This window comes from Parus major, chromosome 4 (assembly GCF_001522545.3).
Source record: "Parus major isolate Abel chromosome 4, Parus_major1.1, whole genome shotgun sequence".
Classification (NCBI taxonomy): Eukaryota; Metazoa; Chordata; class Aves; order Passeriformes; family Paridae; genus Parus; species Parus major.
Window position 1 is genome coordinate 10354996 of NC_031771.1, and position 12458 is coordinate 10367453.

The 12458-nt window shown below is 37.7% G+C and overlaps 1 protein-coding gene across 8 annotated transcripts in view; it reads left to right on the forward strand.

Moving 5' to 3' along the window:
• Positions 1–12458, forward strand: part of WDFY3 (WD repeat and FYVE domain containing 3) — a 156118-nt gene that overhangs the window by 110682 nt on the left and 32978 nt on the right. For 7 of the 8 annotated variants that reach the window (XM_015624781.3, XM_033513388.1, XM_033513384.1 and 4 more), the window contains 8 exons: positions 1139–1212; positions 1307–1468; positions 2850–2944; positions 4437–4557; positions 5320–5537; positions 8160–8395; positions 9645–9779; positions 10888–11067. In XM_015624781.3, the coding sequence (XP_015480267.1) occupies positions 1139–1212; positions 1307–1468; positions 2850–2944; positions 4437–4557; positions 5320–5537; positions 8160–8395; positions 9645–9779; positions 10888–11067 (1221 nt within the window). The remainder of the gene's footprint in view (positions 1–1138; positions 1213–1306; positions 1469–2849; positions 2945–4436; positions 4558–5319; positions 5538–8159; positions 8396–9644; positions 9780–10887; positions 11068–12458) is intronic. The other variant, XM_033513386.1, reaches the window with a different exon arrangement.

Consider the following 12458-nt stretch of genomic DNA (forward strand, 5'->3'; position numbering starts at 1 on the left):
TAAAGTAAGGAAAGTAGCAAACGTCAGAGGGAAATGCTAATGCAGTAGAAGCTGATAAAAGATTCCAAGAACTTAACCTTCTGTGTGTGCTCCTTTGGCATTATCTGTACCTGACATAGACTGACTAAAAGAATTCTGACTCAGGTACATTAAAGTAAATAAGTAAAAACCCTACTACTGTGAAGCCAGCTATAAGATGCTGACAATATTGCAAGTCAGTTTTGCACAAATGATTTAATAGACTTCACTATTTCCTTTTTTTAGGTGTCTATTCAAATATTTCAAAGCACTCTTGGAAACCTTATTTAGGAAGAAACTTTCCAAAAGTCTGAGATTTTGGCTGTTGTTTTTTTCAGTTTTTTTAGGTTTATTTAATTATTTACTTTATTCAGAAATCAGCGACCCAAGTATTTCACTCAATTTGGATAAATTAGATGTTCATACTCATGCAGAACAAGGAAATTAAATTATTTGTTCTCATAATTTTAAATTATAAGATTAGAAGAAAAGCAAAAGCTAGAAAGTTTTTCATTTAACCCATATTTATACACCAGAGCACAGGTATTAATTATGCTTTGTTCAATAGCAAATCAATTTTAAGATTTGCAGCTGTGACTGTGGGTTTTCTGGCTTTTATATCTTCTATTACTTCTATTGATTGAACAATTGATATTTCGGGGTTTTTGATAGAGAAAATAATTTATTTTGGTAGAGAAAATAAAAAATAATATAAGTGCAGGAAATACTGGGTAAAAAATAAAATCAGGATAGACCTTGAGTTTAATATTGGTGGAAGGTAGTAAGTTAATTTTACGAAGATGTAAACCTTCACTTAAACCAAATAAATTTAACACAGCCTTGTAAAGCCCAGTAGCTCCTTTGGAGTCATTGCACTGTCTGTTTTAAAATTTGTACAAAAAGACAGCGTGTGACCTTTTGTCTAGATCCCTTTATATGTTTTCAGCATGGTACCCTTACAGAGAGTGTTTTTGGAGCCAATGTGTCATTCTTCATTGGCAGGTAAACAGTCATGTGTACGAATGATTTTAATCTCTTCGTAACTTTTGATTTATTAATGCTTGTTTTTAACCTACAAGTTGATTTGTGTACAAAAAGTACTGTTTTTTCTGTATTTCAGGTCTGGCTTCATGCACCATATGAGCTTCATCTGTCATTATTTGAGCACTTCATTGAACTCCTTACTGAGTCAAGGTATGCAAGCCTAGTAATGGTATTTACAGGATTAGGTGATATTTAGAGGATACTCCAATTTTAAATGGCCATCTCATTTCTTTTCTTCTTCCAGCGAAGCAGCGAAGAATGCAAAGTTAATGAGGGAATTCCAGCTCATCCCAAGACTGCTGTTGACTCTTCGAGACGTGTCCCTGTCTCAGCCCACTATTGCTGCAATTAGCAATGTGCTGAGCTTTCTGCTTCAGGGCTTCCCCAGCAGCTATGACCTGCTCAGGTATCCCACACCTGGATAATTCTGTCTTTTTTTGTTCTGTTACCTTGGTCAAAAGTACTTTATGGTCATACTGCTGAGGAATGTGTGCTCATGTAGTGATTTTTGGTTTTTTTCTCGATGAACTAGATTGAACTAGACATCAGCAGTATGTTGAAGCCTTGATTTGCATATGATTTTCAGTTTGCATCTGACAAAGCATGGTTGAATGATCAAACTGGTTTAATGTTCTACAGGTGAAAAGAGAAGGTGCTGAATTGAATCCCTTTTGTTCATGTAAAGCACTGAGCACTCCTCCTGAATACCATTTAATATTATTTGAAATGGGCTAAAAAAATACTTCTGGTTAAAATGCAGTTTTGATTACTGTCTTGAATGCAAGGTTTAGTTCCAGTTTTTTCTTAATCATCACTGTGTAAAAAGGTATTTAAGGCTGTCAGATATAGTACTACTAATTCCGACTGATGAAAATTACACTAGTTACTGCAATTCATATGTACAGGAGTATTTGAAATGCTTTAAAAATAGTTTAACTCCTTGATAACTTGATTTTTTTCATCTCTCATTTTATTATAATGGTAATGGATAAAATTCTTCAGGGTTTGGGAGCTCTTTGCATATGTGTGGGCATGTTTTCAGCTTCTTACTTTCAAGCACTATTAGAAGTATCAGAAGCCTCAACCTGAGCATCTTACCTGTCTTTGTTTTAATTATACAGGACAAAAAAATGATTCAAGAATAAAACTATTGATTTTATGCTTAAATGGTTACAGAACAGATTGGAGACCAGTGTTCCCTGTTCTCCTTCCTGAAAATAAAAAATGAAAAATATTGCATAACTTGGGAAAAGTTGCACTAGCTAGGGATCATTTCAGGTTAGCTGCAGAGGAAAGAGGAATATATTGCATCTCCTTTCTTGGAGTGGTACATCAGTGTATTGTCATGGAAAACCATGACCTTGTGTTACATAACCTCAAGCTATAGGCATAAATGTTCTTCCAGTGTTGAGTAACCACTGTCTTGATGTAATAATCGTTCAGCTGTAAGGGGTTGAGAATAATGTTTTGCTCTCCTTTAACTTGAGGTGTTTCTTTTACTAGGACTCAGTGGTATCTCCCAGTTTCCTTTCCCAAATCTTAGCATTTTCAGGGTCCCTTACCTGCAGACTTGTCTGCAAATATTCCATTAATTACTATGAGTTAATTTATGTTTTGCCTAGTAACTTTAAATGAAGACCATTTTCATCAATTTTCAGATGTGAAAAAGCAGACATTTTTGAGTATCTCCCTGTCACTGGTGTCACGTTTATGTTTAAGGTGAATTATTGGTAGATGAGAATGCATCTGTCTTATCAATGAGTGATGTTTTTTCTCTGTATATCAAGGTTTGGACAGTTCATCTCTTCCACTTTACCTACGTTTGCAGTCTGTGAGAAGTTTGTGGTCATGGAAATCAACAATGAAGAAAAGCTTGACAGTGGTAAGTGTTGACAGTACTTAGAAGCAGTAGAATAAAATACTTTGTGGTTTCTTCTGTGCTTGAATTTTAAAAAGTGTAGAAATAGTGCCATTAACAATGTTAGTTTACAGTATTGAGTGCAAAGCAGAGCAAAACATTTATTTTTTTGTTTCCTTCATTTAACACTTAACATTTAACACTTTGTTCTCTTTCCTCCACATGCTCCTTCCAATCAGCTGTGAATCTCTGCTTCTTTATGGGGGAAAAAAACCCCCAAAAAACAAAAAACCAGTTACTAGGTGCATCAGCCCTTCCAGGAGGAAGTGAAAGAATTAAGACAGCCTAGTAACTTTTTTTAGGCAAAAGAAATGTTACCATCCTTCAATAATTCTTACACTGAATTGTTTTGAGACCATTTCACCCTCTGTTTACCTTGTGCAAGTGCATTTTCAATCAGTCTCCCTGAACAGATGTGTTTTAGTCCCACAGTGGATGTCAGCCAAATGAATAAATGGATTATCTAAAGAAACTCTGTTTCTACATCTCTTGGGAACATACTGGTGCAGAGGGACAAGTGAGAGAGAAGTTTCTTCTTTTACAGTTAGTTATATTGGTCTGGTGTCACAAAAAACAAGGTTTGGGCAGTCTGCACATTCTGAACTTTTCACAAGAGCATGTAGTGCTAGGATAAGGGGAATGGCTTCAAACTGAGAATAGTTTAAGATTGGATATTGAAGAAATTCCTTGCTGTGAGAGTGGTGAAGTACTGGAACAGATTGCTCAGAGAAACTGTGGATGCCCCATCCCTGGATTTGTTCACAGCTGGTTTGGATGGAGCTCTGAGCTACCAGAGAAAATCCAGTGGAAGGTGACCCTGCCCATGGCATGTGGGGTAGGAACTCTATCATCTTTGAGATCCCTTCCAACCCAAAGCATTCCAGTGGGATTCATCATTATCTATCTCCCTGTGGCTCACCTGTTCCTTCTGAATACTTTTTCTTTTTGTGGTCTCAAAGACAATTAAATTTGAACTTTCTAATGAAAAAAACAGTACGGGTATTGGAGAGAGATCCAGATTGGTGTTCTCACTACAGGCCATCAGTTTTTTGTTTTGGTTTGGGGCTTTTTCTCAGTCTAACAGCAGCCTGATCTGTTTCTTGCCTTTGTGGAGGACTGAAGAATCTTGAGGAGAAATTTGGGCTGGGGCAGAAATGGGAAGAGAAGCTTTTGAGGCAAAGAGCATGAGATTTTTAGGCTACTGATGTTCACCAGTTCTGCCTGTTGAAAGAAGGAAACTGCCCAAAGTCTGTGTGACAGTGACCAGGGGGCACATGACATTTTTCAGCACCATATAAGAGGCTAGTTGCACTTCAGCATGGCTTCCTTGCAGCTTGAGCGGGGATCAGGTTGTATTTACTTATGTATGGAATTTATTAATAGCCTTTAAAATGCACAAGTTCCAAAATCCTAATTTTGCCTTTGTTATTTGGTTGTGTTTTTTTTCAATATTTAGGAACAGAGGATGATTTTGGAGGACTTGTTTCAGCTAATCTTATTCTACTACGAAACAGGCTTTTAGATATCCTTCTGAAACTTCTATATACATCTAAAGAAAAGACAACCATTAATTTGCAGTAAGTACAAGAAAACCCTTGAGGCAGAGAAAGGATATATTTTTTTATTTCAAGGGTAAGAATTACACAGCCTCCATTCAATTCACTAGTTGAATCACATCATTTTATAGGAATTGTTGAGTGATTTATGCAGATGTCACTGAATTACTCTCAGATATGCTAGTAGAAATGGGATACATGATTAATTTTGTTGTTTTCTCTTAACTTCATGTATGGCTATAGAAAAAAATCTGTCAAAGAGAAAACTTTCATTTTTAGGGAAGTGGGTATAGTCAGCTTCTCATTTAAGATATAAAGGCTTCAGTAGAGGTTATTGTTAATTAGAATGCTCCTTAAAATTGAAAAAAAACAAACTTTCAAATGTTCCCAAGTAACTCTTCCCTTAATAAAAACAAATAAAAAAACAACCTTCCTTCATTTTTTAATATCAATCCATTAAGATGACTTGTGAAAACTTTCTGTTCAACAAAAATATTTCAGTTCAGAATTCCATATTTGTTATCAAAAGCAGCAGCTGGAGAAATCTTGTGCAAGGGAATTAGTCCCAGGAGCTGTATTTAGTCTTCCCTTTCTTCTAAGCAAATGCACATTACCTATTTAATTTAAAAAATGTTGATAAGTGGTATTTCTTGTTTGTAGCAAACTATAACTAAAATTTGCTTCTAAGGTTTGCCCTGCAGTGAAGGACATTGATTTTTGCTGTCTAGAAGGAAACTAAATGCTGTAAAATGTGACTTTTTTTTTCCCTCTCACTTTCCATAGGGCTTGTGAAGAACTGGTCAAGACCCTGGGTTTTGATTGGATTATGATGTTTATGGAGGAACATCTTCATTCCACCACAGTCACGGCAGCCATGCGAATTCTTGTGGTCCTGTTGAGTAATCAGTCTATCCTTATCAAGTTTAAGGAGGGTCTCAGTGGTGGAGGCTGGCTGGATCAGACGGATTCTGTCCTAACCAATAAGATTGGCACTGTGCTAGGTAGGCATCTCAGCCCTGCTGGGCTCAGGAATTCCTGAGAGCACCTGTGCTGGGGTGTTGAGCTATGGGTTACTGTGGGGGTGCTGTCTGGCTGAGGCTTTTGTGTTACTCTTGTATGTGCTGCCATCAGATGCTTCTGCACCAGTGATTTTACAGAGCTGCCTTTAGCTGACATGACGCAGATGTCATTGTAGGTCAGCTTTGGCTCATGTGCACGAAGCCCAGGTAGCTAATTGGTTTTCTCTTGTACCATCATGGTATGGTTAAGTGTGTCCCATGGGCAGGCATGGCTGAGCTACATGCAAAGCTCATGTACACATGAGCACACAACTAATAAAGATTCAGTAGAATTTTCTTGTTTGTTTACTTTTAATGGAACATTGTGGGGTGTTGTATCTGAGCTGCTTTGACTAGTGAGTGCTGTGTCCATCAGATTTACCAGTTTGGATTTTTGCTGTCTTGGAAATTTATGTGTTCACGGTATCATCTCAGCATTGCTTTTTCTTTCCCCCCCCTGCATTCTTGTGTACGCAAACACACTTTCTATTAAAGACTTTTTTTTCTAGGTTCTTAAATCCTCCAGTTAAGTTATCCAGGTTATCCAGGTTATCAGACCTTTCAGTTACCCCTTGTGACCTAGAATTGTGTATAAGGCTTTAGTGCTACAGGACCTATTTTGAGCATCTGAGCTATCTGAAATGTATCTCCAAGTGTTTGAAATAACATTTGTCAGTTCTTTATAGAGAGGTGTAGAGGCAATTTCCCACCGACCTATTTCTTTTCCAAAAAAAAAATAAAACAGTGCTTTTCAGATGAGTGTCTATTCAGGCCCTGGTGCAAACTCATTGACATTAAATGAGGGTCTTTCATAAGCCTCAGTAGCCTTTAGATCAGAGCATTGATATCCATAGGACTTTTAACTTCATTGTTGTTTCTAAAATAACTGTTTAAGGAGCCACCTGTCTGTCTTGCAGCAGTACATTATCTGTTACTGCACTAAAAGTTTTTCTGGATTGGTTTACTATAAGGAAGTAATTGAAGTGTCGTTGAAGTGATCTTCCTGCAGGAAGAAGGCTTTTCCTGAAGTGAAAATACAAAAATATAGAAAATATTTCTTTCTGCTTTGTATCTTTGATAGATTTCAGATATAGTATCTTGTTATTTTTTGCCTAAAGAAAACTCTATTTTTACTGTTTCTCGCAATATATCCCTCAGGATATTCAGCTACGAGCATAGGTTGGTTCTTTGCATTGCCAGTGAATTAGAAGGATTAAGGAAAACAACTTTTCAGAAGCTGTAAAACACATGCAAATTTTTATTGTTAAAATAAAAAGCATCTGTTGTTTGGCTCATTCTGATTAAGGTTCTGTGTTTTATTTGAGAAACAATTTTGCACATGCATTTTCCTTGCATGGTTGGGCTTTAAAAACTTGAAAACCATTGTCATTTTAAAGAATAGATTATTCTTTATTCAATATGTTCTTTAAATGTCCCATAGCATAAACATTTTCTTCAGTCAAAAAATCTTTCTTAAGTAAGTTTTTGATTTACATTTGAAAGCATTTTTCAAATTTCCCTATTTTTCCTATTATAGTATCACTTTAATTGCATCCAAGCAAGACTGTGGTGAAAAAGGTATTTTTAAACTTGAGCCTCATAACCTGATAGTGACAGATTATCTAATTTTTGTACGCTGTGTTTTTTAATAAGTCTTAACATACTGGCTCCAAGATTCACATGAAATGAAGTAGGATGTATTTTTGTTGAAGGTTACTGATGGAATTTCCTCAACTGTGTAGCAGATTTTCATTAGTCTGATTCCTGAGAGATGTTTTCTGTTTAAAAAGTCAATTTCTGGTGGAAAGTGTATCTGTATTTGAGCCTCAGAAAAACCACCTGACCTCTGGCAGTGTCAGAACAATGGCTCGCATTGCTGATGTGGAGACTGAACTGTCATCCTGCCTTTTCCTTGCTTGAAAATAAGTGTTAATGCCACCCAGGTGTATTTTTTTTTTTCTTTAAGTGGGAAGTTGAAATACATAGGTATAAGCACAGTCAAAAAAGGTGGTTCTGGCAGCACTTAAATAAAATAAGACTATTTAATGCTTATTACCAGTTAATTTTATCATTAACAACATATCTGAAATAAGATGTTCCTGAGACTTCTCTGATCACAAATTACCTGCCCATAGACTTAAATGGACCATGGGTTGCTGGCTGCTTCATTATATTAATCTGTAATTGAGATTAAGGTGATATTTTGCTCTCAGCCAGCAAAATACCTAATTTCAGAGACCTGGGTGTTTTAAAAGTCAGAAATTGTGGTTACAGCCAGAGAATGGATCTGTGTGTGTGAGCAGTTATATTAAGCAATCTGTATGGAACAGTGTCATGTATGTGCTACTGGACAGCAGTCATTTCCTTTATTTTTTAATTGTTTTTAAAAAACGGTACGACTGAAGCAGAATGATGTGGTGTGTGAGATAGTCTGTAAGCACACGTTTGTTTTTCACAGCATTAGTTTCTGAGGTACCCTTTTAATCTCACCAGGTGAGCAAGAAGGGTCCTCACAGGTAATTCCCTCCTAACGCTGTTGGCTTTGTGTCCTGTTTTCTTTTGTAGGGTTCAATGTTGGCCGGAGTGCTGGTGGCAGATCAACAGTGCGGGAGATTAACCGGGATGCTTGTCACTTCCCAGGCTTCCCTGTTCTGCAGTCCCTTCTCCCAAAGCACACTAATGTGCCTGCACTCTATTTCCTCCTTATGGCCCTTTTCCTGCAGCAGCCAGTCACTGAACTGCCTGAAAACCTGCAGGTCAGTGCGCCTGTCATCAGCAGCCAGTGTAATCAGGGTGCCAAGGTAGGGATTATCCAGTAAGATGTGAGTGCAATTCTGTCTGTCATGAAAGAAAATAATGGATTAACCAGGCCCTCTCCTTCTTCTCTGCAGCTGACTCAAGTCATGATGTGTTGTTTAGTGCTAAGCTCTTTGGGGTGGGAGTGTATAGAAGCCAGCCTGCTGTGGTTTAGTTGCCACTGGTGTCACTCTGGTCCAATATGGGATCAAATGAGAGGCAGATCCCTAGTTCAAGCTGGCATGCTGTTGGCATTGAAGCAAACATAATCTTTTGCTTGGTTTCTTTGTTTGTGAGGTGGGTTTTTTGTGTTTTTTTTTTGTTTTAAGGAGGGGGCAGTTGCTGTGCTAAAGAGAGTTCACAGGTTACTGACAAAACAAAGTTGCTTTTATTTCAGAAAGTCTCTGTGGTTTTATAGGGAGACAGCTCAGTTGTTGGTGAAAAATATTGGTAGTTCTTATTCTGAACAGGTTATTTTGGACTTCTGTGAAGTGAGTGAGTAGATATTATATGACCTACAACAGTCCTAGGAAACCCCAGGGTAGTGTTTTATGAAGAAAAGCCACACACACTCCTGATAAACCAGGTGCCTATTTAGAATGGGTGCAGTGGTGACAGTTATTTATGAGTGAGAACTCAAAAAAGTTTGAGTAAAACTTTAAAACCCGAAGGTGCCTGGCTCCTTTCTCAAGAGGAATACTTGACAGCACATTCAGCACTGTGCTATGGTGAGGTAGAACTCACTCCTCTGCCTACAGTGTTGAAGTATGATGCTGAAACTAATTTCAACTACTTAGTAGCACTCTTAATGCAAGAGGTGGACACTTGGTCCCTTTTCATTTTTAATTGATTTGATTAATTTAGACTTGCTGGAAAATACAACTTGATTTGTTTGTGTTGTTCATATCTTCTTTTTTTCTGTGGGATACCATGTGGGTATTACTGCTAGATGTGAGTCAACTAAGTTGATTGTGCAGCACATGTTCTGACAATTCTTTTGTTTCAAAACACTTACATACTTTACGAGAAGTGAGAGGATGAGAGTTGCAGCTTCATTAGGTCATGGTTGAAAGAAATTTTCTTCAGTGACTTGTGACCATGTGAAGTTCAGTGGTAAATTTTGGAGGATGTAAAACAACTAATTTTTTATCTATTGCCAAATGAGTACATAGTATATGTAATGAAATAGCAATATACAGTTGTGCAGGAGAAAGGGATGATTTCTTGACTTTTCTTCTCTTTCACCTCTTACAGTTTGACTTAGACTCCATTTGGACATTCATATTCGGAGTTCCTGCCTCCTGTGGCACTGTTACCTCCTCAATACACAGTGTTTGCACAGAAGCTGCTTTCTTGTTACTGGGAATGCTGAGGAGCATGCTGAATTCTGTAAGCATAAACAATTTTTCTTGTATTTCAGTATACTATGTTGTTCAAGTTTTCCATGTGGTCAAAAGCCAAATTAGGAAGGTCAAGGTTTTGTTATGTAATATATATATTTTGTTAGATAATATATATATATATAATGACAAAATACGCTGTGAGTTAGGCTCATAATAGTTGTGTGAAAATTGTAATTTTCTTGGCATTCTTTGTTACTTTTTCCCAGTATTTGTAAAAATATTAGTAGCCACAAAATTAACACTGCTTTTTCACAAAAAGGCTTGGGTTTCTGTTTAGCTGCAGCTAAAACAAGAAAGCAGAAGGATACAATTGGCAGAGCTAATTTAATTTCTTTCCCAATTAACATCATGGGAGAATGTTTGAGACTCTGTATCCCATCTGCTCAGAACAATGTGAGGGACAGATTTCCTTCATGAGTCTTCCCCATGCAGAGAAGTCCGTGACTACGAATCGCCCCATGCCAGAGGAAATTAATTTACTGCCAGAGAAACGTGTCATCTTCTCATCTTCGAATCTAATGTCAAGAGTAGGGAAAGTTGGTTTCTCAGTGGGAAAATTTTGTATTTCCTTGGAGCCAGAATGTGTTATCTGCTGAAAATTGCCTCCTGAAGTGCTTGAAAAGCAGCACTTATTTAGTTGTCACCTCTTGGGTCATCATGTGTATGTTATATTCTCTATTGTTTTCATGTTTCTCCCAAGGTAACGTGTCCAGAAGCATCTTCTGGACAAATGTACTTGTTGCAATACCTGTTGCTGTTATCACATGTTCTGTCTCTCTGCTGGTGACACACCATCGTGGTTGGTCTTCACCTGTTTGGGTACACTTACGACAAGTGCTGTGTCTTGTGTGCTGTCACCAGGCGTGTTCAGCTGTGCCATCACATTTTGGATTGGCTTCAGTCTGGTCATGTTTTCCAATATTTCTGAGTCATTATATGATAGGCACATATTTTAGCTTACAGTCAAGGATATGTTGTAAAATGTGGTTGGTCTCCTGTTTGAGATGCGCTCGAAAGCATGCTCTTCCTTTCTGAAGTTAGTATTCTTTGATTGGTGCTGTCTGTGCTAATCTGGTGTTTGTTTCTCAACTCAGCCCTGGCAATCAGAGGAAGAAGGCTCTTGGCTTCGGGAATATCCAGTCACCCTGATGCAGTTCTTTCGGTATTTGTATCACAATGTACCTGACCTCATATCCTTGTGGATGAGCCCAGAGTTCCTGTGTGCACTGGCAGCAACAGTATTTCCTTTCAACATCCGACCTTACTCTGAGATGGTAGGAAATCCAACTACTTGCCTGTTTTCTTTTTCACATGAGTGTTACTTTTGAGGATTTATCAATTACCAGTCATACCAAGATAAAGCTCTATTCACCTTGCACAAGAGGTCATCATCAGGGCTGAGCTGGATGTTTTGTACTTGGGTTATGGAACTGAGAAAAGAGTGTGTTAAACTAGGGACAGTTAAACTGCAGGGCAGTTGTTGTGCAGGGACATCAGAAGCAGCATTTTCGGGGCAACAGACAGTTTGCTTATTTTCTAGTGAACCATTATTTTCAGTCATATGAAAAATTGTTAGCTCAGATTTACAGAAGCAAAAGAGACTGAGTCAGCCCTCTGCTGTGGAGGATGTGATGAAACCTAAAACCTCTTTTTCCGCACACTTCCCATTTCTGCTTTTGTGGCTTAACCACAAAACAGTGTTCTTGTATTTCCTGAAACGATTGAGTTCAAGCCAGGAGAGGGTGTGAATTCAACTTCGCTTGCATTGCTGCCTGAAGTTTTCTTTGAGTTTAATGTCATTTGCAAATGATAGAATTTCTAGAATATGATAAAAAGGAAAAAAGCAGATATCGTTAGCTAACATCGAAAAGTAATTTTATTAAGAACATGGAAGGATAAAGGTTGCCAAATGCTAGAACTGTGGAGAGTATGATAAAAAAATTCAAGAGGTAATTACTGATGGTGTGCTATTGTTTTGTTGTCAAACAAAGTGGGAGACCAATTTTTAACAGTGCCTGCTGGTGACTGCCTCATAAAGACATGTAGTTTTTTCTTTTTTGTTAAACTTGTGTTTAAAGTAGATTCTAGGAGCTTGCTCTCTCTCAAAAAAAGTGCCACTTACAAACTGATAATGCTGATTTGGCATCCACCTGTACAGGGTTTTTAGAGGAGCCTTGTGTCTCTGAGCAGGCTTTAACTACTAGATCCCTTGTAATTTTGTGTAGCTGCCTGGCAACTTGAGCTTTCTGCTGTTTGAGGGTTTGCTGTTTGGAGTGCTCCTCACTCCAAATTGGTTTACTCCTCCAGTGTTTTTGTCTGCCCAAATGTGTAGCACTAATCAGTGCCTGGTGAAATAGCTGAATCACAGCCAGATTTCTGTAACAAAACAGTATAATCTAAATTCAGCCTTGAGAGAAGATTCTTAACTTTTTAAAAGGTTTTTCAGCTTTTCTGAGATTGCTATTGAAAGTAGAAAAAATATGTATTTGGGCTTCTCTTAATTTCTTGAAAACACTCTCCTTCTAAAGCAGATCAAATGTTCAAAACATTTGGTTATTTGACATGTAAGCTGGTGATGCAAGAAGCCTGTTGAGCGAAATCATTGTCTCCTCTTTCATTTAAGGAAGGGAGTTGCATAAATGTCAGTCTTCTGGATTTGACAGCT